Below are 26,439 nucleotides of genomic sequence, written 5' to 3' on the forward strand. Positions count from 1 at the left end.
GCTGAAGAGGTGCACTACAAGCCACTCTAGATACTTTCATTGTTCTGCATTTTAAGTGAGTCAGCAAGGTGACCAGCAGCCAGAGAACATCTGGCAGGCTTCTGACTGTGGGATGATCTGACAAAGCATGGTGTTTTCAAGTGCCATAGCACTGTCAGTATATTTAACCATCAACTAAGTTCAACTTTGTCATGTAGGCCCTCAGTTAAACAACCAATCACCTTTGGTCTAGAATCATACTCTTTAGGTTAATGAAAATGTACTTAGTACTGATGCCAGAGATGAGGGCCCAGTTCTTAGAGACTTCAGGTATATGCAAGCATTGTGTACTGACCAAGAGAACGCGAACTACCAGGACCTCTCTGCCTGGCCTAGAAGGGAGCCTCAGAGCTTAGAGTTACCAACAGCCAGTCACTACATAGTTTCTGTGTATACCACACAGGCACCAAAGGCAAGACAACAGTTATGAAGAAAGAAGGAAACATGAAGATGGAAAGAGAAAAGAACAGAGAAATGACTCCAGAGTTTGAGGTGGAAGAATAGTAATATATCAGTCTCAAGACCATAAACCTCTGTAAGATATTTAATCCTTCTAATAAACATTTTAAATATGTACATAGATAAGCTATTACTTGCCATGTAGTGTGTTAGGAACTAGAGGTAAGATTACAGCAGGGCTAGATCCATTAAGTAATCACCAGGCCCATAGGAGTAGCTCTTTCTCATGTATCTGGTTCTGTTCTCAGTATCTGAGCTATCCTGTCCCACAGATTCTAGACTAAGATACATCTGATGCACTGCCACTCTGGTGACCTCAGGATGTATTTGCTGCTACTAAAGCAGCACGCTCCTTGCACATGCTTGCAGACCTGCATTTGCAAAGCATGAATATCACCAGCATTACCCATGCACAAGCAGATGTGTGTAAGACATGGTAGGAGATACTTTGCACACCTTTGTTCAGCCTCACAATAATCTTGCAAGACTACAAATGTTTCCTTCCCTCCCTGCCTGCCTCACTCCCCCCTCCTTTCCTTCCATTTCTCCCCCATCTCTCTCTCTCTTTCTTTCTTTCTTTCTTTCTTTCTTTCTTTCTTTCTTTCTTTCTTTCTTTCTCTCTTTCTCATTCAGCTAGTTAAATTTAAGGATAGTTATATGATCTGCCCAAAGTCCCACAAGGAGAAACATCTGGAAGAGCAAGTACTAATATAGATACATGTTGAGCTGACCCCAAAGCCTTTGACCAACTTCAAGTATAGCAAATTCAACTAAAGGAATTCAGAGTATATATTGCTCTACACAACCAAAACTACACAGGGGCAAGAAACAATAATTGGGTTAGATTAGTACAGCAGTTTAAAAGATACTAAGAACAAAAGACACCTGAAGCCAGGCATGGTGGTATATAGCTTCAAAAGCAGCAAAAAAGAAGCCAAGGCAGGAGGATCAAGAATTTGAGGCAAACCTAGGCTACCTAGCAAGACTGTCTCTAAAATGAAACAACACCAACACACACACACACACACACACACACACACACACACACACACACACACACATCTGTTTGATGCCTAAGAAAACCTCTTAAGCCAACACAGGCACAAGTCTATGCTGTACCATCTGATCCCAAGCACCTGGGAAAGCCTCTTGACCTTCTTTGTGCCTCACTCTTTTCATCTGTCAGATCCTGTAAGGATGGAGGAAGATTCTACAAATACAGCACCTGAGACATAAGTGTTAGTTCATACGTTAGCTGTCACCATCATTGTTATTTTCAAAGTCAACAAGCTATAGAAGAAAATGTCAGGAAATAAATGGAAAATTAACAACAGTAACAAGAAAATGCTTTTCACAGCTTTTGCACAGATAGAACAGAAGCACATCTTGGTTGCATCAGGAAAACCTGAAATGTCAAGAAGATAACCACATTTTTACCTGTCCTATCAAGATTTGAAAAAGAACAATCCATAAAGTCCTACTGGTTTCTCCAATTCCCTATATCCAGTCAGAAATGCCAAGCCCAAAGCTGTCGAGAAAGAAGCTCTACAGAAACAGTGATGGTAACAGAGAAGGCAGTACGCCCAGTGCAGAAGAGGAAACAGATTGGATGCAGACAATTTCTCAATAGAGAGGAAGCTAGAATGTGGATGGTACATCCTGATCAAGAATCCCAAACTCCACTTTATGCTCATTGTAACTAGTAAGATTTTAATGCATACTATCAAGCCTTTAAAAAAAAATCAAGTACTGACAAAAATGTATTTGTATGCTTTTATGCAAAAATGCTTAAAATCTGTACATTTATCTTTGTTTTTTAAGATAAAGTTGTTCATTAAAAAAAAAAAAAAAAAGAATCCCAAACTGCTTGCTAAAGATCCAACAGGATGCTGGCCAGCACTAAGCGAGGACTAATGGCACATAAGATCTGATGGCAGGCCTGTGGCATGCCTAACCTTCTGTGTCCCTATGCCTTCTTAGTGTAATGGGTCAGGTAAAAGGTTACCATCATCACCTATGAGCCATGGACCTTAAGCTTTGCCTCCACCCCCTGACATGTTAGTTACTTCCCTCCTCTGAAGTATGGGGGTTCAAAGTTACTGTCAGAAAACAGTTATTGTAAGGTGCAAGGAGACCATTTCCCTGACAGTAATGATAAATGATCAAGTACCGCTACATCACCACCACCACAATTCATAGCTCTCTATGCTCTTCTTCCATTCTCTATTTGTAGACTAGGCTGGCCTTGAACAAAGAGATCCACCTGCCTCTGCTTCCCAAGAGCTGGCATTAAAAGTGTGCCACCACCACAAGACTTCCATCCTGAGTAACAGCAAGTGATTATCACAGCAACGCAGACGTCCTCCGTGGACCCCAGGTCTCTCTGTTTCAGAGTCCTATGTCATGAGCTCAGAGATCATCCCCTTATATCTTGCAACTGGTTTACTGCAATGACTCCACTTGTGGCTTTCTCTGTCTTGTACTATGACACACAATTAGCCTTGTATCTGAGTGTGCCATGAAAACACGTACTCTAAAGAGCACAGTCCCCTTTGGCTAGAGTATACTGACATGGCAGCATATAGGAGCAAAGCAGAAGACAATATACCCAAGGGTTAAGCAAGCACAACTGGGGCTATATTCACTTCAAGTCTTTTCTTTATAAGCCATGTTTCCCACAACTGAATGCATTTTTAAGTAATCAAAATTTGTAAACAGTACATTAAGTAGATTAACAAATCAAAGGAGAAACAGCTTCCACCACCCTCTCCACTAGAGCCGAACTGCTTCAGAGCATCCAGAAGGAAAGGAGAGTTTAGGCAGGCACTGAGGGCCAGGTGAGAGCCTTCCTGAGTCCCACCCTCGCCTGGACAGCTCAGCCTACCTCTATTGCCCAGAGTCCTTCTGCACTGACCTCCTGTGAGCAATCTTTCCACACACGGAAGTAGACCATAAGTACCTTGAATTAAGCTTTTGTTCCCCACTCGCAGTGGGGGGACCGGCCCCTTCCTCTCAGGCTTGCCTGCTCCATGGCTGTCCCCGGCTCTGGCCTCACTCCTCTCTAGTCACCCGCAATGGCCAGATGTACTTATATCACATCCTTATTGTCACGCTGCCCTAATCTTCATGTACCATGTCCTGGACCACACTCCAGCCTGCTGCTTACCCACCATTCAGTTTACGAGTCCCCCACCTCCTCCTGAGCCTGCTGAAGCTTGCAGGGAAGAAGACAGGCACAGGGCAAATGATATCCTCAGTCTCTCTGATAAAGCAGTTTCCCTGTGGGAAAGGCGTGGACAAAGTCCATGTGCTCAAGTTATCTTCTGTAACTGTCGGGTGCATATGAGGCAAGGCTTAGGCGCTCACTGCACACCGTACCACCCTGCAGCTCTACTCACATCCTTCGGCCATTCCTCTTAGAGACCCCATCTCATCCCGCTCTACTAACACTCTAGAGCAACTTCAAGGAGATGGGCAGATATAACTGTCCCTCTGCGCGTGCCTCATGCTCCTCTCTATAGGCATCTCTTCCCTCTGACCTCCTAAGCCTCTGTGCCTTTTTCTTCCACAGTCTGATTAGTTAATTGATCCTAACACCATATGACAAGGAGAAAACGAGATGTGATCTCTTAGTGATATCGGCCATGTCTTAGTTACAATCAGCCAAAGCCATGTGAATAAAGGAAGTCAAAATGAGTTCAGAGCATGACACCACATCCACAAAGCATGATTCACAGAACCACATCCTCTGGAAATATTCCCCATGCTACTGAAGACAATTCCTGCTGGTGTGAAGGTCTTCAGTTATGCTGAGTCACACATCACAGATTTGAACCCAAACTGATGATTTTAACATCTTTTCATCCACAAGTTACTTATGGTACATGTGCTGCCTTGTGCTTGATAGTGCACATACTCACCACACATGCCCACCATCCCACCATATGACATACACCCACATACATGTCAAGAACTCTCCAGCTTTTCTCAAAAGAACCAGTTTCTTCTCACCCGGAAACTGTTTCACCATGGCCACTTGCCGCCATGGCCTGCAGCTCTTCTCTGGAGCCTTTATCAGAGCATAATCATCTATGCTTCCCTAGTGGTCAAGACTGGACTCGGCAGCCAGTAGACTTGGCTACTGCAAAGAATGAATGGATTAGAACCAGGAGCAAAAAGGATCCCTGTTCATCAATATGTTTCTGAAGCAAATCTCAACACAACATGAGAGCTGAACTGAAAGCACTTAGGGTAATGGAGGAAAATAATGGGAGGAAGAGGATGTGGAAGAAACACACTCAGTATACAATGTATAAAAAGCTTGAAAAATAAATAAGGCATAGCCATTATGTGTATAATTAAGATGTTCCAGACTAGGTTAATCTCTCTGAACACACATGTGTAGATGGTAAAACTATGGAGTGAAAAAAAAAAAAGTAAGCAATAATCTTGGGATAGAGAAAACAAAAGCTCAGGAAAACACCCCCCCCCCCCCCGGCATCTAATGAGGAAATGATCCAAATCCGGACAGTAATGACTGTTAATTGACAATCTTTATTACATAGGTCATATAATATTTGACATTCTGTATATATAATTAACTTCACAGTAAGTGAAGGGAAGAGTAAAGAATTGGATGACTAAGGTGGAACTCGGTGACCCAGTTCCCCTGTGTAAGGTTTGATAGGGAACCCTCAGAATACAGAGAGCATGAATGGCCACCTCTATTATTATTAACAAGGCCTTTACTTGGCCATGAAAAGAAACTTCTAGATGTCTTTTATTTAATTTGCTTTGCTATTGTACATGTGCCGCATCAGCACCAGACCCTGAGGTACAAAGGAGAGCCTTCAGCAGGGGCACAAGCCTGGACCAGACACTAACTATGGGTCTGCACCACCCACCCTCCGACTCACTCACGCTCCAGCAGACTTGAATTATGTAAGCTCTCCCCAGGCTTCCGATTCAAATGAGACACCTGAAAGATTTACACCAGCACTTGGAGAAGATGGTGTCTGTTTCATTAATGTCAGAAGTAGCCATCAATCTCCTAAAACATAAGCTTGCATTAAGGTAGCCCTCGAAGATGCAGCTAGGCTAGAGGCGGCAGCTCCTACATTCCTGAGAACTTTGAATTCAGCATTCATCTCTCTCTCAGACCTAATTCAGTTACTATTTGGAAGTATGAGACAATTCCATCCAATCAGATCCTAAGAAAGAGGTGGTAAGCTGACAGCCTTTTCAGGGTGAGGTGCCCCAGAATTGCATTTCTTGAACACAGTCCAGAACTGATGCTAATAGAATGTCTTCCCAACAATTTGTCCAGGAGAGGTCTGTGACCTGGGATACCTCTCCACATCTTTGACTGTCAGCAGTTTCTAGTGTCAGAGATACTTGGACTCAATCTGGGTTCTGCCTCTTAACAGCTGTACAACTTTAGGCAAGTTTGCTCATTTTGTTGGATGGATATAAACAAAGAAGCCTACACAGACACTTTATCAACTCACTCTCACAAATGGTTAAGATGGGCATCTTGGATGCAAAAGGCCTCATCTAAAGCAACAGAACACAGCATTCCTTTCATCTGAAAATGTGCACTTGATGCTTCCTGTTTATTTACAGTGTCAGAAGAGAAGATGAGGGCGCTCCAATCTGATGATGATAGAAGAGAAGAGAGCAATAGAGTGGCCACTAAACCTGTCTTGCCTGCTTATCATCTACAGTAGAAAAAAAAAAAAAAAAAACATTTTCAGATGAGACCTGTGACCTGGGCTGCTGCAGAGCGTTCCCAGATGTCACTATAAAACCAGGCTTCGAGCCACACTCCAAAAGTCAAGTAGCATCCTCCTAGGGAGCTGTGCACAGGTCAGTCAAGGCCACTGCAAGTAAATGTGACTTCAGCTACAATGGCTCCGGCTGCTGCAACCTTCCCCTACGCTGAGCTTTTCATTTTACAGATGACTCTGGGTTTCAAATTACAGCATCAATGTGATGGTGTCATTTTGACAATGGCACTTCTCACACCTAGAAAACTGGTGGTGACACAATCAGTCATTTCTTTCCCTTTGCTCCCTAGCCCTACCATGGTAACCTGACTTTGTGTAGACCCTGTCTGGAATGCCTGTTAATCACCAGTGTGCTCTTGCTGACTAGAAATTGCAGACCAGACAAGATTAACACTGCTACAAAACAGAAGATACATATTGACTATATGTTCCTGTATTTCCAAAGGATACACCAGGATGGGTCAACCATGTGCCTTTCACAGGAATCTTGGGGTTGAGATTTCTCAACAATCATAAATCAAGGTTTACAGCCCCCCCCCCTCAAAAAAAAAAATACACTTACAGATATTTTAACTTCCTCGCTGCTGAGAAACAGACAAGTCCTTGGACCCTGGCTGCATAACTACTCTGAAGTTTGGCACTAACCAGGGCTGGACTCACTGAAGCTAGGAGCAAGGCGTTTACAGAACATCTCACTTCCAAAGCACTGCAAATTACTTCATCCCATTTTAATCTCAAAGTTCTCACTACTGTAAGAAGGAAGCACTTAGGTATCAAGGCTCCATATGAAATAAGAATGAACCCAGCAATGTCCCATAATAGAAATTGTGAGGTAACCTGAACCTTTGTGGGTCTGAGCTCTTGAAGCAGCTTAGAATCTGACAGCCATCCTAGAAGTCAGCCTATCACCTACAGTCCGGCAGATTAGAGTCAGGACTGTAGCTCATCTGGCAGAGTGCTTGCCTATCATGCAAAGAGCCCAGGCTCCATTCCTAGCAGCACATAAACTAGACATGGTGCCCAGCATCTGTAATCCGGATGATGGAAGCAGCAGTAGTAGTGTGAAAGGTCATCTTCATTTACATAACAAATCTGAGGCCAGCCAGGGCTGAGGCCCGTGTAAAAAGTATAAACACCTGCAGACTGTGCACTTATACACAACCTAGAAAGTAGTGTCAAAGTGTCAAAAGTAGAACAAAAGCAAAACCAAAGCCTATGGAAGTTACATCCTGCATCAAAACAAAACACACAGCATCTGCCAGATATCATTAAACCTACAGAAAAACAAAGCACGAAGCTCCAGACCTGGAAGAGATGAGAGAACTGTGGCCATCTGGAAGTAAGGCAGAGCTAATGTGAGGAGCAGGTGCAAGCTGAGCATGGGGCAGGGGACAGGTGAAATGGCCACACTGCGTCTGCCCAGAGGAGTGGAGGCTAAGGGTAGGGGCTGGTAGCTGGCAATATTTTCAGTCATGGGTGGGATCCATGCTTCCCTTGTGAGTACTGACAAAAGACAGCGTTGACTCTGCTAAGCACATACTGATACATATGCAATTTTAGAGAAGACAGACAAGAAAAGAGCAACCGGAGGACAGACACAACTGGGTAGAGAAAGACTTGTGACTTACAGAGAAGCACAGGGAAGGATGGAGGCTTTCCTGGACTTGTTCCTGGTGACTAGAATTCAGAGATATTTGTACCAAAGATAAGAGGTCTCTATACAAAGACATCTAAGTAGCTCTGAGGCTTACAGGATATGGGTGTCAATGAAAATTCCATTCAGTTCCTGCAATACAGGCGGATTATACATGGTAGAAACTTTGTGCTGTGTTGGGAGTTTCACAGACAAGATTACCAAGCCAAGGGTTAAAAGTTTTGCTAATGCTTTTGTCTCTTTAAAGAATTCCCATCATGCAAAGCTGGTGCTCAGCTCTACTCTGGGTCATATGTGGCAGGAACAAACCAATCCCTTGGTCACCACCAAAGAGCAGAGGTCAGACCTTCACATACTATTTAATAAGCACAAAGTTAGTTCAGTTTTCAAATAAGGTCAGAGACAAATTAAACCATTTAAAAGAATAAATATTATAAATCTGTGGGGTACCACAAGTTCAAAGCCAGCTTGCCTTGAGGCAATTAACTCATCACAATAAGCAACAGTGAATCAATCAACACTAATTGCATTTGGTGCAAGAGCTTAGAAGACTCTTTAGTGTTAGCTGGTTATTGATTTTCTCTTATTATTATTAATATTGTAATCACTTGTGATGTCAAAAAATGCAATATTTTCAGAAAATATATACTCATTGGTGTCTAGAACTTTAACATAAACCTATCCAGTTTTGATTTCTTCTAGAGATGCTTTAAAAATCAGTTCCAGCAGAACTGAACATGACAGTAAAGGTCTTCAGCACAGGCTCTGCAGTTGGAAGCCCGCAAACAAAGGGTCAGGGTACCACCCAGGTGCACTTGTCCTTCCTTTGTCCCACACACATCTCCACTCATGGGAAACGGAGGAGTGGGTGCAGTATTAGAGACCTTACTGCCCTTCAAGTTCAGATACTGCCACGGAAACTCCACACTCAGTCCTGCTGCCCCTGAATTCTGTGGTTTCCACTGGACCTGGTAAGTATATCAGCTACAAATTTAGCATCCTGTGTCAATGTTATGCTTGAGATCTGATAGCTACACATACACCTGTAGATATGTATCATTAAGTAAGAGGAAAAAAAAAAAACCCAAAGGGGTAAAATGTCACTGACCTTTAAAGGCACAGATTGATGAAGTCATCACGTCCAAATGACTTCACAAAAGACACAAAGACATCGATCAAAACCTAATTTAGGCATCATCTCTAGAAAGCTGCAATACTCTGGACTCATGTTTCTTCATTGGGTTCTGTGACCTAACCTTATGATCTATAAAATGGAGATATTAATACTTGCCTTTATGGGTTTTCAGGGCAAATTAAAATGTGCATATAAATAAGTTAAAGTGTGCATATAAAGTGTGCACTTTGCACAACAGTGCTAGACAACTCAGTGAGATCACTCACTGGTACTAATAACTTGAACTGCTTACAAATGTTTGTCTTCTATTTATTCAAGATTATCTCTTCACTTCTGCTCTCTTCCTTACAAGGGTTAGAAGGAAAACCAGGAGTATTATTTAAACAGGAATCTCCTTGGCTGATTTCATCCTGTATACTGTCATTTCCAATGTTGCATATGTATTCTCATGTGTTTAGATGCTTCTTGCCTTCTACAAGCATAGCTCACTGCAGCATGCTGTATTCATATCACAAAGGCCTTTGGAACTTACTTCACCATGAAAATGCAGACACTTAGACACTGTTTTTGTTAAAGAGGGTTGGCTCTACAACTTGGACCTACTAGGTAACTGTTTATAAATGCAGGATGAAAGTCTTGCATTTCTGACTTTGTCCTTGTCTGTCTCTGTCACTTTGAATGAAGATAGGTAAGCCATTATTCTAAAACTATCTTCTTGAGTAACCTTAGATTCCTAGGCAAGAAAAACTATAGGGCCAACATTTTCTCACATAAGAGTGGCTCTCCATAAGAATGAGACCATACCATAGAGCAGAGTTACACTCTCTGGACAGGCACCCTGGCCTTTCAGGCAATAAGGACATCTCTGACCACCTCGTACAGCACATCCAGAATATCCAGAGACAAGACTCAGTGAGATCACACCTTGACCAGAATTGCTCAACTATGCAAATCACGTACACCTCAATTTTCCACACATGTAAACCTACAATATACTTCAGTACACCACTGATGGACTTGTGGACACTGAACCCTTTTATCTGTTCCTTCTCTGAGTGCTGCTTGAATTCCCTTTGATTTGTGGTTATCAATCAGTGGAGAATCTTTTTGCTCTGAGATTCTAAAAATACAAGTTTTAAGCATTAGGATAATATAATTTTAACTTGGCTGAAATAAGAATTAAAAGTATAGTTGGAATAATGGTTATGCTGATCTTCTGAGTTCCTACAGCTCCTGGGACATAACTTTCCCCTAACATTCCACACAATGGCTATTATTTTTGATGCACTTTTGGCTCTGCAAAGGCCTAAGAACCTGGCAGACAGGGGCCTGAGCACAGCACAGAAGACTGTATAGCTGCTACACTGCCTGATAGAGAAGGGTCTGGTTCCCAGATCACCTTGTAAGTGTTGCATCAAAAGATCCAGTAAAAATGAATTCCTTAGTTGTCCTTACTTTGCCCCTGAACAGCTGACTGTTGAGCAGGGTATGCTGTACTCCAGAGGGAATGGTTAGAAGTTTTATCAGTGATAATGGGATCAGAGATGGAGATCTCCTGTACCTTTTATTGGTGTTGTGACAGTGCTGTGGTTATGCACATTTTCAACTGCAACAAACCAATCGATTCCTTGGGCTTTGTGGCTCTGACTGTCAAGAATTCAACAAATCCAAGCACATCAAATACAAATTTGACAATGTGTTGTCAAGGTGAAGGGTCAATTCCTGACCTCAGCTGTACCTAAGGGCTTTCTGACCACAAATTGGGAAAGGCAAATGGCCAAGAAGGTCACACAGTGTCAGACAGAGAGGAAGCTAAATAAAGATGGGTCAGCATTCAGCCACCCTGAACAGTTTCCAAAAGGTACATATTTCAGAACTGCTGACTTCAGAATGGATTTTTCTTTGCAGACTTGCACAACTCACACACCATTTTTTAAAAAACATATTCTCTAGAGGCCAGGAGATTCTTGGTGACATTGAAACTCTATAGAGGATGGAGCTAAACTGAGCCCTTGTGACATGTCTCAGTATGATGAAAAGCACCGCTGGGCAGGAACACTGGGGAGAGAATGTTGGGGAAATACAGAGTCTGTTCTGGGCCAGAAAGCATAACTGTGATGCCTGGGCAGTAGGTCCAGTGGGAAGGGGTGGGGCTGATGAGGAACACATGCCTAGATGTTCACAAGCACTCTATATGAACAATACACCTGGTGAAAGGGCCTCTCTGCCCAGTGGCATATTTATGTGTTAGAGCACACCATTAAGGAAATTGTCAAATCAGTGGAACATGTGACCACGACTCTAATGGCTGGAGCTTGCCTCAGATACTAAGAATGTTGAATAATGGGACCACAATGGACAGAGTATGCATAGTCAAGGCAAGTTCACTGTGACCACAAAGAAGGCAGAGAAAGATAGATACCAACATATGAAAATCGTGTGGCAGGTCCTTGTCACTTAGTTTCTTGCTAGTGTTAATGTGAATATAGGTAGCTCATATACTGCTTCTATTTCTAAGCAACAGGCAACTTAGGCATGTTATGGGACTTGCCCAACATCACCCAGTAGATGACTGAGCTGGACTCTTAGGCAGTATGAGACCACATGAGCACAGGCCTTGCTCTAAGACACAGGGCTCTCATCCAACTGCACATTGGTGCTTCTCCCATGGGTGCTTGTGACAGGACATGATTCAGGTCTTCCCTGCCCTATTGTGAGTAACTCTGTGTAGATAAAACTGTAACAAAAAATGCTGCCAGAGCACTCGGTGGGTAACCTTAAATCTGTCACATCTGTCTGCAGCTGGCTATTTCTTCAATCACTCTCCTGTCTCCTGACGTCAGGTGAAGTTCCTCTGGGGTCTGGCGTGGGAAGGATAGGGCCGACATAAACATGCAGTGGGCAGCCAATCTGTGAAGGCACCAGGGAAGACTTGTAAAGGTGATCGCCTCATGCCTAGAGACCCAGTAGCTTGGTGATGCCCAGAACTCAGAAGTTTAGCCTTTCAGGAAGCAAAGTCCTGATTGTGCTCCCAGAATATTTGTACGCAGCTCTAAACTAGCTCTGGACCCAGTTGGACTACATACTAGAATCCCTGCTTTCTGGGTTGGAGGGCACTAATAAACAACTGCAGGCTTACAGACTTACTGGGAGGACCCAGAGGACTCATCATAAAACCAATTACTGAAAAAGAGGACAGAGCAATGTCAGTCTAGGTAAGATATGCAGGTGGCAAAGTCTAGGGAAACCAGGAGCAAACATGTAAGAATCTTCTCATACAATCATAGGGGACATAGTCATACACCCTGAAACAAATGCACTCATGCCAAGAAGAGATGTTTTTGGAGATTCAGTGCCCACACATTTTGGGGTGGGTACTATTGACATGGGCATGTTCTTCCTAAAATGTACCCAAGCTCCAAAAAGGAAGACAGGTCTCCAAGGTAAACCATATCTCTCGCACAGGGAAGGCAGAACAAGTTCTTATCAGCCAGGTGCCAGGAACTGGTGAAGTCAAGTTCTCACACGCCAACCATGAAACTGGCCTCTCATGAGAACAGCTGGGTCTGCTTCATTGTCTCTTCTGCACAATGCCCCACATTGAAATCACTTATGTTTCTGATATCTACTAGCATTTACCATGAACTGTATTGAAACATAATAGTTGATCTATTAAATATTCTGATATATATAGAGAGAAAAGCAAGGCAATGTAACTTCAAAATGGGGGTGGGCCTGATATATAGATTCCATATGTTGATGTTACTAGAGTGAAAAGTGAACATAGATGTATGTGAAAGGCTCTGGGAAGAAAGAGAGAATTTGTAGGGACAGATGGAAAAACTAAGCAGAAAAATAAAACCAATCTGAAAGAACAATATGAAAATGCTAGGAACTTTTAAATATTAAAACCCTTTATTTGATAGTCTTCCAAATGGCACATACAACCTAAAGACAAAGAATAATGAGCTTGGAGAAAGGCCAGGTAAAACAACTGAAGCACAGAAACCAGAGACAGAGAGAATAAGAAAGGAGGTGAGAGATCTTCTGAGTAATGGGATCTAAGACACTGGCATTATTGCCCTAAGAGAGGGGACAGGGAACAAATGAACAGAGTTAATGTTAACGGAGAGGATGGCTGAGAATGGTCTAGCTCAAGGTCATCCACAGGCCCAAGGATTCACCAACTGCAAGCCCAGTACACAAAGGGTACCTAGATTCCCGGTGCTCATATGAAGAAAACAAAATAGGGCAGAAAAATCATGAGTCAGCCTGAAGAAAAAGACCCAGCACAGATAGGTTCAAACCAGTACAAAGGTAGTGATGTCCCCCAGAGACACAGTTTGTGTCTCAGCCTGTACATAGATCAGTATGAAGATTAGTATATAGATCAGGCTAGCCTTCACCTGATGGTTCTTGCTCCTCCTGCCTCTGCCTTCAAAATACTCTGTACAAATGAAGGTATTATTGAAGAGAAGCAGAAATCCCAATTCTGTCTAGCACACGTGAATCATCAATATGCCCAAGAACATTCTCCAGAGCAGAAAATAGAGTATCTGACCAAAGCCCAAACCTACAAGGAAAAAGGTAAAGGAGATAGTTACATTTTATATTTATACCTCTTAATATATTTTCAACTTAAGTTTTTACTTTAAAACCTTAAGAATAGGGGCTAGAGAGATGGCTCGGTGGTTAAGAACACTGACTACTCTTCCAGAGGTCCTGGGTTCAAGTCCCAGCAACCACATGGTGGCTCATAAACATCTGTAATGAGATCCAGTGCCCTCTTTGGCCTGTAAACATATGCAGAGAGAACACTGTATATAAAATAAATAAAGCTTAAAAAAAGTTAAGAATTACATTTTCAAATGTACATTTGAAATGTCACTAAATATTACTAGTTACTTGAAACAAAAGCAACACTGTACTGAAGGGTTAAGAACTTAAAATATAAATATGTAAGTGATAGTAAAGTGTAGGTTTGTCAATGTAGAAACACAATGTTTTGTGGATTTTATTATTTATGTATATTATGTACATCATTTGAAACCATATAGTTTTTAAAAAATAACATCCACAGTAACTACTTAAACACACACACACACACACATACACACACACACACACACACACACACACACACACACACACACACGAAAGAGAGAGTCTTAAAAGGTCAACAAGTCCTAAATGGGGGAAAATATTCTTCCAAGGTCATCAAAACCAAGAAGTCTGTCAAATCTAAAGAGACTGTAACAATAAGATACTTAGTACAATGTGCCAGTGTTGAGCTGTCAGTAGGAACGAGCTGCCACAGCCATGTTGGCTGTAAACAAACAACGACTGCAGTGACTTCGGAGCCTTGCAAGCTTTGGCATCACCACCATGTGGGAAAGCATTTCACTCCGGAGAATGCCTGGCCCTGGGTCCCTGAGAACGCCCCCGAGGGTTAGAAATCCACTCTCGACACACTTCCAAGATCCAATAATGATGACAATGCTGCCTATAAAGAAGCCAAGTTGGTTACAGATGGCACTAGGCCTTGGAGAGAGAGCGAAAGCTGGTGTCTCCCCGGCCGTCCTCCGAATAGAGCCAGAGCCCACAGCTATGCAGAGTCACTGTCCAGGTTCTTCACAGCAGCCCTCCTAAAAGCAGCCTTTGAAAGAATTACATTATTGTTCCAAGTTTTCAAAGAGGCAAACAGTGGCTTAAATTAGCAAAGGAGTCCCACCAAAGTCTACTCACTGGCAAGTAGTGGGCAGTGCCATGGCCCTAACCTACTTGCTGATGAACAACGATACAGCAATGAAAGGGACACTGGCATCTAGAAAGAAATAAAGAGAAAGACATCTATAACAGTATTAGAATAGGTGCTTTACACAGTTCAACCCAAACAAAAAATATGGACACAATCAAGATGGTTTGCACCTCTTGATTTGGTACTTTGGGGAAATCGGAATCATTTTCAAGAGATACAGGAGAAAGAAATGGAGCCAGCATCCTTTGATCACCCACCAAGTACCACATACCAGCCCCACTGCTCATAAAATTTATGTTGCTTTTAATATTTCCAACAGTAGGAGGCAGATACCACAGCAGCAGCTTACAGGACATGAGAGTTACTGAGAGGAGTGGAATAACAATCTCCAGGTGGTTCAGTAAGAACTAAGTCAGCCTCTAAAGCCTGCAGCATCTAAGGTGCGACGCTGTTCTAGGATTTTCTACTGCCACAGGCAGTTCCCACCACTCACGTAAGATGGCATCAAAGACTAGGAACATGCTCAAATTCTGCTCTGACTTTAGTTTCTAAAACATCTTTTTTTCCTTATTTTTACAGTGCTATGAATTTTATTTATATATCAAGGAGGTGGCCCATTCAGTTCACACAGTTTAAAAATCAAGTACTGGTTGGGGGTAATGGCTCAGTGGGCAAAGAGCTCCCCAAGAGAATGTGGGGTCCAGACCTCGTATCCTCAGGATCCATGCAGAAGTTAGGTGGGCATGGCCAATATTCTGTAATCTAAGTCTACAGGAGACAGAGGCAGGGGATTCCTAGGACAAGATGGGCTGCCAAAATAGCAAGCTACGGGTACACGGTATACATACATATATGTAAACCTCTACACATGTGCCTCACACACACAAACATGCATGTGTGCACTCACCACACATCACTATAATCCTGTCTTCCCATATATTCAGTGCATATCCTTACCCTCCTCAATACATTATGTGTCTGTTTATATTGCATTTATTTTTACAATGCCCTGCAAGTAAACATAAGAAACAAGATTTTATCATTTTAATCTTCCTTTTGCAGTTCCTTATACAGATTAAATATCTCTATAAAAATGAACAGAGAGATATTTTTAGACTCCTTTAAAGCTACAAATTATTCTGTTGTATTTTTTCTGACTTTTGACTTAACCATTATCCTATACATGGATATATTACCTATTTCTGATAAATGACCCTACATGGTTGTTTCATATATCTGCAAGGGTCTCCGCAGTACACGAGTTCTTACAAGTGACCATTTATGTCCTCTGTGACACACCTGCAGTTGGAACCGTTTCTGCTGCACTCATCTCCCTGGGGAACATGCCATTTTGACTCCCAACGACAGTATCTGAATAAGCAACTTGAACTCTGATGTTTTCGGATACAAGTGAAAAATGACCATTGTATACTTTTGCTGATATTTTTAATCAATGAAGTTGAACATTTTATCAGGTACCCAAGTTATTCCCCTTTTTGTGATCAATTCTTGTTACATATACTTGCATATGAAAAAACTCTTCATAAAAATAAAAGATAAATTAAAAACATAAGAAAATAATTTTAGCTGCTCTACATTTCCCTTGAATTTTAGAGTCATCCTAGAATACCATTCTGAGGCTTTGATATCTCAAAGTATGTTAAGAGAAATCTCAGTTTCCTTGAATGAATGAGCTAAATCAATCATGCTAGGAAATAATCCAAGAAAAGAGAATGGCTCAACTTAACGAGGAGGAAAGATCTAACCAATCGTCTATATGTGAGGCTGTGATTCATGGCTAACTTGACGTTCCTATGATATCCATCTGGCCATCTCCTTTTCTGATCCCCTCACTTCTCTCTTCCCCTCCTCCTCTCTTTCTCCCCTGCCCTCCTCCAGTGACAGCACCTTCCACATCCACCACATCTCTCATGATAGGAAAAGGTACAGCAGGACTATGTTTTCACAGCATGTATTTAGACCAACCTCAAAGAATGTAGGACTCAAAAGAATTAGGAATCTAACAATCAAACTTAGTATGGAGTGATAGATGTGATACCTAGAAAATGAAGCATTGTTTTTAGATGAAAAGCAAGAGCTCATTTAAAAATGGTTTGTTTGAGATACAATAAGAACTCGCCTGGAGATGCTCACTGGTCTAACAGTGGCATGGAACTAACCAACTATTCCTGGTTGTATGTCATCCAGGCATCGTACATCTAGACATGATGACCAGCCCATTGTTTAAACCCCACAGCTCGGGGGCTGCCCACCACAACAAGGTACCTTTTCCAGCAGTCCTGTAAGGTTAAGCATGTTGACTGTTGTGGGGAGTGGAAGACGCCCTGAGAGAGTATGTAAGAAGGGGTACGTCCTGAGTAAGCTGTGTCATTGACATGAGCACAGCCATGACAAGGATTCCAGTGTCTAAGATCCAAGGCCTTCTTGGGGTCAGGCTCTTCCTGGGGTCAGGCTCAGAGGAATGGCAAAGCCTTCCCCTGGTTCCTATGTTGATGTTGACAGACTGTGCAGATAATATGGACTGTTACTTCTTCCTTGATACTTACTTATATTCTGAGACTGCTCCGATAGAGACTTACCTACATTGATGAGCTGACCCTGCCTCCTTATTCCCTTCACCTACATAGAATAAACCCACCTCCATGATTAGGATTTATAAAACAAACAGAGTTCCTGGGCAGCTGTTGTATCACCATAACAACACAGCTTTTCTATGTGTGCCTGTTGTTCTTAAATCCCTGTTGTCCCAGTTAGGTCAAGTCCCTAAGCTGTGCAAGGTCAAGGCAGACTGTGCCCCTGTGAACGCATTTTGATTGCAGGCAATAGCTGTGATTTCTCAGTGGGATGATAAGCTTGACTCTCAACTTTATCACTCATTAGAATTTAAGAGACATGAAAATGCTTCCTGCATGAAGACGCCCACGGTGCAGTTATTTCTAACAGCCCAAACTGGAAGCAGCCAAAGGACTCAATTGTGAGGGACAAGATTAAATAAAGCGTAGAACTCAATACTTCTGCGACAGTGACAAGGGGCTTGTAAGTCTATTTCACGAAGTGTGAAAATGACTAGAAACATTCAAGGGAATGTAATGCTTCTAACTGCATAAAGGGTCCTCTACACTACCTTCAGCTGACTCCAAAGTGCAGCATTCTTAGCAAACCACCAAAACACTCAGCTATGCCACAGAACCCAAGAAAGCTTTATCAGTGGTAAAGCTGATGCAGTGATTTCCAACAAAAAAAAAAAAAAAAAAAAAAAAAAAAAAAAAATCTCATTTACTGTTGGACTGCAAACTCATCTTTAAAAAAATGCTTCAAAAGCACTCTAGATTCTATAAAGAAAAAAATTTATAAGTATTTTCAAGTTTTATTTAATGAATACTAAATAAATACATAAATAGAAATAAGCCATTAAAAAAAACAATCTAGGAATCTGCCTTACTTCAGTGTTTCCTGTCACAAGTTATATACTATAAATTATTAAATCCATCTCAGGAAAAGCAAATTGTTTTCATTTTGCAAACCAACTGCAAAAGTTGAGTGGTATCTGCCTGAGAAGCCTGCACACTCAGAACAGGAGCCAAAGAGAAACCTGAGTGCTTATCAGCATTAGTTCCCAGGTGAGAAGGTTTTTCTAGCCTCCATAGAAAAGGTCCTCCACCAACAGAAGTGAAGGAAAACTGTGGGGAATATGACTGGCAGAACAGTGTCCCTCTCAGGACGGTCATGTCCTAACCCATGAAACTGCTTAAAAGGAAGAAAGACTACAGGAATTAGGCGGTGGTATTAGCTCAGAGTTTAGAGTGCCTTCTAAATTGTATGAGACCTGGGTTCACACTGTCACTAAAGAAAACCCAGTAACAACTAAAGGACAGGAATCAGAAAGTAAGGTCCCTAGACGCCTGACCAAAGCATAAGGAATTTACTTGGATTATATGAGTATCATCACAGGGGTCTTTAAATATTTTATTATTTGAGACAGGGTGTCGTGAATCCCAAACTGTTCTTGAACTTGCTACATAGTCAAAGTTGACCTTGAATTATGAGCCTCTTGTGTCTAATTCCTGAGTGCTGGGATTACAAATGTGCTGTGATTTCTGATTTACTTGGTGGAAATTGAAATGAAGTATATGATAGGCAAGCATTCTACCACCTGAGCCATATCATCAGCAAGCACAAAGCTCTCTCTCTCTCTCTCTCTCTCTCTCTCTCTCTCTCTCTCTCTCTCTCTCTCTCTCTCTCTGTACATATATGTGGTACATGTATACATGTTTATATACCCGTGTTCATGTGAGCCTGAGGGCACATGGAGGCCAGAGGCCAATTTCAGGTTGGTAATCTTCTGTATCAATTTTCACCTCATGTTCTGAGAGTTTCCTCAGTGAACCCAGAGCTCACTGACTCCACTAGGCTAAGTATCATCATCTAGTGATCTGCTTGTCTCTGTCTCCCCAGTGCCAGGATTACAGACATGCAGCACCGTAGCCAGCTTTTCATGTGAGTGCTGGGGAGTAAAGGAAGAATATCATGCTTGTTTAACAAAGCACTCCATTCACAGCCCCTCCAACATCACCCCGTCACCATCAGCCCAAAATGGATCTTTACAGGTCAGAGTGGAAATTCAGAGCAGAAGATGTGAGGGGGCATGGCATGTTACTGGCCTTGAAACAGAGTAAGTGGCTACAAGCCATGGATAGCAGGTGACTCTAGTGGTGAGGAAAGACAAGGGCCTGGGCTTGAGACTTGGCCTTGCCAACATTCGCAGTTGATCTTCGGGCCAGGAAGAGCAGCATGCTACACTGTTGAGTTATAGAACTATAGAAATATGTATGTTCTTTTAACACAACATGGTGGTAATCCATCTTAGCAAGAGGAAATCAAAATGATGTGAGAGGAGAGAATACAGAAGGGTGATTACTACTGTCTAGACGATCGATCATGGCTGTTGTAAACAATGTCATGCTGCTCTGTGAGCTAACTGATAAACTCCACTTAGTGGTTCTACAACCTAGGTTAGTTTCATTTTAAGCTATGGTACTACTTGATAAAGAAGATGCTGAATCTACTGGGAGCCTGAGAAAGACCAGCCATGGCCCAGGGTCCAGCTAAACACAGCAATAACAGGTTCTGCACTGGGTGACAAGGACATGACAGAGAAAGTACGTGGTAACTACCTGTGTGGATGCTTAACAGAACGAATTCCCCATTCCTCTCTCAAGCACCCAAGCCACAGTCAAAAACCTTAGAAAGTGAGAATTTAGTTCAGGGCCAAAGGTTGCTTCACCTGTTCTGGTCATGACCAGTGTAAAAGAAGAATGACTGCAAAGGCCACTGAGACAGGAACAGCTAGAAGAAATATCCTCGCTGGACCTAATTTCTCATCTACAAAGACAAAAGGCTGCTGCTTTGGTCTTCTGATCTCTAGCATGATAAATATACTACTCTTAAATCATTTCCCGATGAAACACATTTGTGTCCCATAAAACATGAAATGAAGCCTTTTGATTTAATTATATACAAAAAATAGGGATAAAATTGAAGACCTAAGAGTCATGTGGTACTCCAGGTTATATGTGGTTTCTACCTTAGCAACTCATGTTCACTGTAGACCAGATCAGCTACCTGAAAACTGTTTGCAGGATCATAGCTTTCCCAATCCCTCCCTTCTGCCTAAAGCCACTAAGATACAGCAGGAAGAGCGTTGAACAGCGGGAAGATGCAGTTTAAGTTTGGTTCCTTTGCTTACTGGATGCTAAAAGTGTATGTCGCACACTCAGAGTACTGTGAGTCCTACACTGCATGAGGAGAGGTCCTGAGGTGCCTCACAAGCTCTCCTGAACACAGGATGAGCCTGCTGCAGGGAAGGTTCTTACCTCACACATGCCTGATAAGGTCAACATGACAACACTAGCTGACATCAGAGTCTGTGGCAAAAAAGACTAGAGCTAATGAGCTCAATTCTGATGCTCAGCATTCTCATCTGAATAGCAAAGGCAGCCGTTTGCACCATGGGGAACCCTAAGGTGACAGGTATGAGCCTCCTTATACAGAGCCAGTGTCTGAGATATTTAGTGAGAGAGAGCCTGAAATGTAGTGACCAACATCCCTTCCAGATTAGACAATTTTATGGGATTCTATACTAGACATTTCCAAAAAGCATTTTAGAGCAAAATGGTTACAAACCTTAAAAATTCAATTTATGTGAGTGCATATCAGCAGATGTAGCAATGTCAAGAGTCAAGCTGACTTAGGTGATATGCAGAGTTTTATTGAAAAACATACTGGGTCATCTGTCTTCCTCTCCATAACTCCATAAGAGACTCGCTAAGTAGTTGCTACCAAACACAATGAAGAAACATTCTTCACAAGAATTAGGAAAACATAGAGAGATTCCATCCTCCAGCCCCTGTACATAACAGGCCAGTGGTTCTCAACTTGTAGGTTATGACCCCTTGGGGGAGGTGTGTCAGAACAACCCTTTCACAGGGATGGAAAATCAGCTTTACATTACAATTCACAATAGTAACACAATTACTGGTATGAGTAGCACTAAACTAAGATTATGGTTGGGAATCACAACAGCACAGGGAACTGTATTTACCGGTCACAGAATTAGGAAGGTTGAGAACTCCTGTAGTGGGTAGACCAGAATGCTCTCTCACTCATACAGAAGCCTGTTTACCATGCAATTTACCCAGCAATCCAAGATCTGAAGGCACAAATACAGCCCCTAAGTCTGTACTTTGCCCCCGGACACCATACCCCTTGCAACTCACTCCAGTTCTGAGTGGGAAGCACATGCCTTGTTTTCTGTTTGCATCCTCTTGAAACTCTTCCTTGAGTTGGTTTCCAAAATACAGAGAAACTCAATGCTTATGGAAAGAGGGAACACAAAGTAAACTCCACATATGACAGCTAAAGGGCTAGAAGGCAAAGTCAACACCACAAGTGTTGTGTGTCCACTGTGTCCTCCCCACTTTCACCTCACATGCCTCTTACCTTGAAGGAGGCATGCTGCTCCATGTGTCGCAGCAACTGTGGTTTCTGGGCTGCTGTGTAGTCGCACACCGTGCACTTGAATTGCTTCCCTGGAACGAAGCGGAGGACAGTGATCATTGCCAGGCTGGTAGCTCCTGCATGTAAAGGGACCATGTACACACACGTGTCCTTGCCAAGTAAGAGGGCAGACTCTCAGAGGAAATCAAGAAGGCAGTGCACAGATTCAAGGCAGCATCATCAGTTGTCAGTAAGAAGGTGCAGGAAGGAGTTCACCCATTGAAGGAGGGAAGTGGCCAGCTTTGTCTAAGAAGGCTCTGAGCTTAGAGCAGACTCCTAAAAAAAGAAAAGTGTATGCCCAGTCACCTAGAAAGGACACTGAAAACAGAGACGTGTTCATGAGACACAGAGAGAAAGAGGGAGAGAGGGAAGAAAATGAGGGGGATGGAAGGAAGAGTGGGAGGGAAAAAAAGACAAAAGGGAGAGACACAGGGGGGAAGAGAGAGGGGGGAAGATGGAAGGAGGGAGGGAGGATAAAAGGGAAGGAGAGATAGAGACAGAGATAGATAGATAGATAGAGAGAGAGAGAGAGAGAGAGAGAGAGAGAGAGAGAGAGAGAGAGAGAGAGAGCATAAGAGCAACAGAATAGGCTATACCATGGTCAGAACCATGAAACAGCCAGATGTTCTCCCTGGAACAGGAAGTGTGCAGTCTACAGGAAGTCAAGGGCTGATCTGGAGAAGAGGGAAGCAAAACACTGAGGATCCAGGGAATCTCAATGAAGATGAGATACTGAGCACCAGAGGAATCTGTAGAACGACTTTCTCCATGGAGAAAGACCACTGTGTAAAGATCACTGAGAAAGATCCCATGCTGGTGGGAGAGCAAACAGTGTACCTACAAAAGCGTCAAAGATAATGTCAGAGATCAGTGTTTTAGCAATATTCAACATCAGGTGAATGGGTGAACACATTAAAACAAAGAAATGAATATGTGAAACACATCACCTGCTCCTGATGAGACTTACCAAAACCTCCATTTGCAATCATACAAACATGTAATCAAACATAAGTATGACCAACCTCCAATAGTAGTAAGTGGTCCTAATGGTGCCAACATTACACAAATACAACTACCGTTTCAGAAATTCTTGCTCCTCTGGGGAGCTCCACACATCTCCTTCAAACAAGAATAGAAAGACTTCTCTATAGTTCCATTCCCTCTATTCCCCTGTTCTGAACCCCTGAAGTCAAGGCAATCTGAGCAAAAGCACAACTGGTCCTTGACACCTGTTCCCACCAAAGTAACTACTACATCAAACCAGTGGTAAATGTCACTCCTGCTGTTACTAGATGACTCTACAATCTATGACCAGGAAGCATTATTCTCTGGTACTCCATCTCCAGCATCTATGTGTGTCTCTCTAACTAGTCACGTGAGTATCTTGGTGACAGTACCCATTATCAATCATTCTCTGTAAGCTGATGCCCCAGGGTTCTACCCTATACTCTTCTCATTCTGAACAATCATTACACATGACTATTTTCTATATCTGATGCCCAAACCTACACCTTTTACTCAAATCTTTCCCCTTATTTCAACATTTGAGACATCACCTCCTGCTTTAGTCATTGCTCTATTAAGGTGAAGAGACACCAAGACCAAGGTAATTCAGAAAACAAAGAATTTAATTGGGGCTTGCTTACAATTTTACAGTGTTAGTCCACTACCATCAAGGCAGGAAGCATGAGGGTGCACAGGCAGACATGGTGCTGGAGAAGCAGGCAGTAGGAAGAGAGCAGCACTGGACCTGGCCTGGGCTTTTGAAACCGGAAAGCCTACCCCTAGAGACACATGCCAACTATGCCACAACTCCTAATTCACTTCAAATAATGCCACTTCCTGTTGACTAACTATTCAAATATATGAATGCTTATTCAAACCAGGGCATCCCACTCCCTGGCAACTACAGGCTAGTAGCCATATCATGATAGAAATACCGCATTCAGTCAACTTCAAAAATCTCCATAGTCTTTCAGTGTCAAGACTTCTTCACAGAACATCATCTCTTCTGTGACTCATGACAAACACTTAAATGTAACCTCCTATAAAATCAAAATCAAAAAGCAGATCACATACTTCCAATATATAATAGCACAGGATATACGTTACCATTCCAAAAGTGAGTATCAAAAGCAATGTGAAAAAAATATTGGATCAAAGCAAGAATGAAAACCAACAGGGCAATCTCCAAAATCTGCACCTCCATGTTTGATGTTGAAGCACTCTTCAGATCTCCAACTGCTTTCAGTCTTGCTGACAATAGCACACTTTTCTGTCATGCTCTGGTTCCACTCCCTCTTAGTAGCTCTCTTTAGCAGGCACCCCGTGACTTTGGCATCTCCAAAATCTTGGGGTCTCCAACACAATCCAGGCTTCACCTTAACAACTTTAAGTTTAACAAGCTTAACACCTTAACAACATGGCCTCTCTGGGCTTCCATGCAGGAACACCCCTGACATACAACTGGCCTCAGAAGTTTTCCTTAGTCACAGAGGGAGATTCCACAACCCCATTCTTATATTCTTGACTCTAAAGCCAGACCTACATGGCCAATGCTACTTGGTGAGGCTGGAGCTTAGCTCCTTCACTCAAATATATTTTGCCAGCTGATATCGATGGTTTCCTTCATTGCATAAACTTGTCTTTAGTTCATTTCTACATGTTGGGAGCTTAGCTGGGTAGGTCTTGCACTGACGTGACCACACTGTCTATTCCATTTAGCATTAGGCTTTTCTTCCAAACACACCCTACGCAACATTTTACCACAGTACACTTCCCAGCCCACACACTGTAACTATCTGCTCACAAGAGGAGCTGCCAGCAACTGCCATGTGTTTTTTATCTCAGCAACCCAATGTGTAGGTGCAGACATATATGACCATATTTCATGCAGTTTAGTAAGTTGAAACGAGAAAGAAACAAACAAGAAAGCTTTTTCATCCTGCATACATAACAGTCTTCATAAGAGCCACAAAAACAACAACCAAAAAACAAATGGTTCAAAAATATTAGCACTATAGTTGTACCTCTCATCTTAAGTGTACAAACTCCAAACTCTAGATTTTACTCATCTCCCTGTGTGTGTGTGTGTGTGATACACAAATATACACACATACTCACACACTGTATGTATTTTATATGTGTATGTAAGTATATATGTCACATATATTTGGGTGCCCATAGATGATAGAAGTAGGACGGCAATCAACTGGAGCTGGTGTTGGAGTTATAGGCAGTCATGAACTAACCAATATGGCTGCTAAAAACCACTCTCCCTTTGGAAGAGTAGCAAGTGCTTTTGACTAGTAAGCTGTCTCTCCAGCCCAATTTTATAAAATCTTCAAGTCCAAACTGTGGGATTTTTTTTTAACTTGTAAAGTATGCAAGTTATAGTTAGAGAGCAATTAAATACATTGTTTTCTTAAATACACTGATAACTTTTTCACAGACATAAGGCCACGTAGTTCCACATATTACCCATATAACCTCAACCACGTATACCTTTCCACTGATTCAAGAGACATCAGTATGGCTTCAGGTGCCCAAGAAAATGCTTGATTTCTTTACTATTACAGAGGAGAAAGAAAGTGGATGGAACTTTTCTCAATGTCAAACAACAATATCATAAACTAAAACATTAACTATTAAGTAGACATCGCCAAGTACCAGGAAGCTGACTCAGCAGTTTAGAATATGAATTGCTTTTGTAGATAGAGGACTAGAGTTTGGTTCCAGAACACAGTCAAATGGCTCACAACCATCTATCTGTAAGTCTAGCTCTAGAGAATCCACACACCCTTCTCTCACATACAAAGAGTAAAATAAATCTTTAAAAAGTAAAGCCTTGGCAGGCAGGTGGGGAAGGTGCTCTTGGTCCGCCCTAACTAAAATGTGAAAGAAGATTTCAATTATTGGGGCTTTTGTTCGATAGTCTACAGCCTGTGGGGAAAGCAGTGTTGGCTCTAGTGGGATAACTATAATTACACTATAGTCTGTGTGTTTTGTGCAATTTTAGGCTTTGTTGTTGGGCTCCAGAGTGTCTTAGTTTCTTTCCCATTGCTGTGATAAAATGCCATGACTGAAAACATTTATTTTGGCTTATGGTTTCACAAGGTTAGAGCTCATGATGGTGGAATAAAGAAATACTTGAGAGCTTTTATATTGATCCACAAATGAGACAAAGAGAGAGAAAACACTAGGAAACTTCAAACCCCACCCTCAGTGACACACCTCAATTCTTCCCAAGCAGCTCCACCAGGTAGAGACCAACTATTTTAATATATGAGACTAGTGGGTCATTTTCATTCAAGCCACTACACAGAGGTTGAAGGTAAGTTCTTATTGCTGAAGACAGGATGTACTTTGGACAAAAGAACTGGATGGCCCTAGCTATATCTGACTTGAAAGCCTTCACTATGAGAACAAACTTTCATAATATTGGAAGGTGCTATTTCCAAGAGATGAAAACAACAAATAGTCCTAAGTAGTTATGAACAAGGACAGTCATCACAGCAGAAATCACAGCAGC

The 26,439-nt window shown here is 42.2% G+C and overlaps 1 protein-coding gene across 2 annotated transcripts in view; it reads right to left on the reverse strand.

The window, feature by feature from the left end:
* ZFAT (zinc finger and AT-hook domain containing) overlaps window positions 1-26,439 on the reverse strand; it is a 162,403-nt gene that overhangs the window by 40,296 nt on the left and 95,668 nt on the right. For both annotated transcript variants that reach the window (XM_080938952.1, XM_080938951.1), the window contains one exon: window positions 21,852-21,940. In XM_080938952.1, coding sequence (XP_080795078.1) covers window positions 21,852-21,940 — 89 coding nt within the window. The remainder of the gene's footprint in view (window positions 1-21,851; window positions 21,941-26,439) is intronic.

This window comes from Micromys minutus (assembly GCF_963924665.1).
Source record: "Micromys minutus genome assembly, chromosome: 27".
NCBI lineage: Eukaryota > Metazoa > Chordata > Mammalia > Rodentia > Muridae > Micromys > Micromys minutus.